At 43.6% G+C, this 2113-nt stretch overlaps 1 protein-coding gene across 1 annotated transcript in view; it reads left to right on the top strand.

Moving 5' to 3' along the window:
- Positions 1-832: 832 nt before the first annotated feature.
- LOC123967037 overlaps positions 833-2113 on the top strand; it is a gene marked incomplete at both ends in the record, with an annotated part of 3204 nt that continues 1923 nt past the window's right edge. The window contains one exon of the mRNA XM_046043085.1: positions 833-1063. Coding sequence (XP_045899041.1) covers positions 833-1063 — 231 coding nt within the window. The remainder of the gene's footprint in view (positions 1064-2113) is intronic.

Raw genomic sequence — 2113 nt, 5'->3', positions numbered from 1 at the left:
ACAAGAACACGAGACATGAATGCAGACTGAGAAAGAACCTCCCATTTTTCACATGTGGTCCTACTCCTCTTCTGTACAGGTGTAATATCAATTACCCCCTGTGCTTTTCCTGATATGAGCAGCCAAAATGTCTGCTGTGAAAAACATCTATTTAACTCAAAATGATCAAGCTTTTAAAAGGTGTATCATGAAGAACTCTTTGTAACAGTGACTGCAATAAATAAGATTCTGGGCTTTGCTGGTCATGGTTACCTTTCTGAAACCATCTCCACACATTCAAGTCTGTCTCCTGGTGTTGTTGAGTCTGACTGTAGTTTCTGATGTGCTCTGTGTTACAGTGATACAGGGTCAGGATGGCTGGGGAGTGACTTACACCTCTACTCATCTGTGCCTTAAAAGGATCAACAGTGGAAATAAGCTGCACCCTCACATACCCATCCAGAATAAATGACCGTGATACTAAAGTTGAGGAAACATTATGGTTTACTAAACTGCAAGATAAAGAACCTGTGGATCTGAGAACAGACTCAAGATACGCAGGTCGTTTGCAGTACAGTTGTTCTAACAACATCTGCACTCTGAGAATCACAGACCTGAGAGAGAGCGACTCAGCTGAGTACAAGTTCAGGTTCATAACAAACCAACCAGGTGGAAGATTTACTGGTTCACCTGGAGTCACTTTGTCTCTCAGAGGTAACATTTTTGTTGGAGACCATGTAAGTTAGCTCCAAATGCTCAACATTTGGGAAACACTACAGTGAATCTTGTATGCCTTTTATCATGTGTGTAAATTCACCATTCACTCTAAAATTATACTGTTGTTTCTTTACAGATACAGGTTTCCAGGTGCAGGTGAGCAGCTCACAGTCATGCAAGATTGAAACATGTACATGGTCACAGCTTAAGTGTCTCAGCAGCTGTAGTCTACGTGATCAAACCTCCTTCATCTGGTACAAGAATGGGCAGAAAATTAAGGAAGAAGCACCTTCTTATTCAGACTACTTTTATCCTGCAGACAGCTATTCCTGTGCCCTTGAAGGACATTTTCCTTCTCCATCAGTGTGTGAGTTCACTCCACAATCTTCTAATAATGTGTAGTGTACCTACCATCCATCCATCGTCAACCGCTTATCCTGTGTACGGGGGGGCTGGAGCCTGTCCCAGCTTAGAAAGGCCAGGGCAACCGCTGTTTGAACCTACGACCTTGCTGTGAGCAAGATGACTTATAAGCGCACGTTACAGGCCTCAAGCAGGAGTTACCTGTGAACAGAGTTTGTGTCCTGTTTTGTACAAGAACAGCAGAGACAGATGTCACTTGTGATCGTTCAGCAGGCTGTTCTCTGTCTTTATTAAACAGAATTTCTCTCTTTTTCCCTTCTTCACTTAAACCACGTTGACCATATTCCTTTTAACAAATTACACTTTTAGGTTCACATTACAGCATGGATGTTAATGCATTAAACCCCTGGAATAACATATTTTACAAATGATATAAATGTACAAACTGGTACTATGACTCACACTTGCTGCTGTTTACCAGCTCCAAAATCGTACACATCCAGTAGCTTTGATGCTGTTAAGCCTACTTTAACACCTCCTCGTCCTGAACGGCAAGCTATCCGCCCGGCGCTGCCACTCTTCGGGGGGGGGAGGGCGCAGAACGGTCAATGCGAACCGAGAGTGAGCCTCGCAGCGGGGACGGAGATCATCCAGCACGATGTAGCCCGTTCTGGCCGGCTTGCTGGAAGACATCGTTCTTCTTGTTTTCTGGCTGGAAAGTCTTTTGCTCTTTAAACAAATCTTCTGCTCTTAGACAGCTCAGTGCTGGAACAATATGGGAGCCGATGGCTGGGTCTCACCGTTGTATATATACAAGGTGCGGACGTAGGAGAGGCCCACGCTGTGGGTGGGCGTAGACTAAAATTCTCAGAAGGGGTAAACCCAATAGTGATAGCCTTAGAGGGCGAAGACTATATGAAATAGAACAAAGGATCCCCTCTGACTATTTTACTTACATTTAACTCAATCCTTGGTTCAGGAGCTGGGAAAATTGGTTATTTAGCACGTAATATTTCTGTATCATATAATTTCTAAGAGAGTATATAACGGTGCT

This window comes from Micropterus dolomieu, unplaced genomic scaffold (assembly GCF_021292245.1).
Source record: "Micropterus dolomieu isolate WLL.071019.BEF.003 ecotype Adirondacks unplaced genomic scaffold, ASM2129224v1 contig_14890, whole genome shotgun sequence".
Taxonomy (NCBI): Eukaryota; Metazoa; Chordata; class Actinopteri; order Centrarchiformes; family Centrarchidae; genus Micropterus; species Micropterus dolomieu.
Note: the sequence above shows the minus strand (reverse complement) of the source record. Positions and strands in the feature narration are given on the sequence as shown.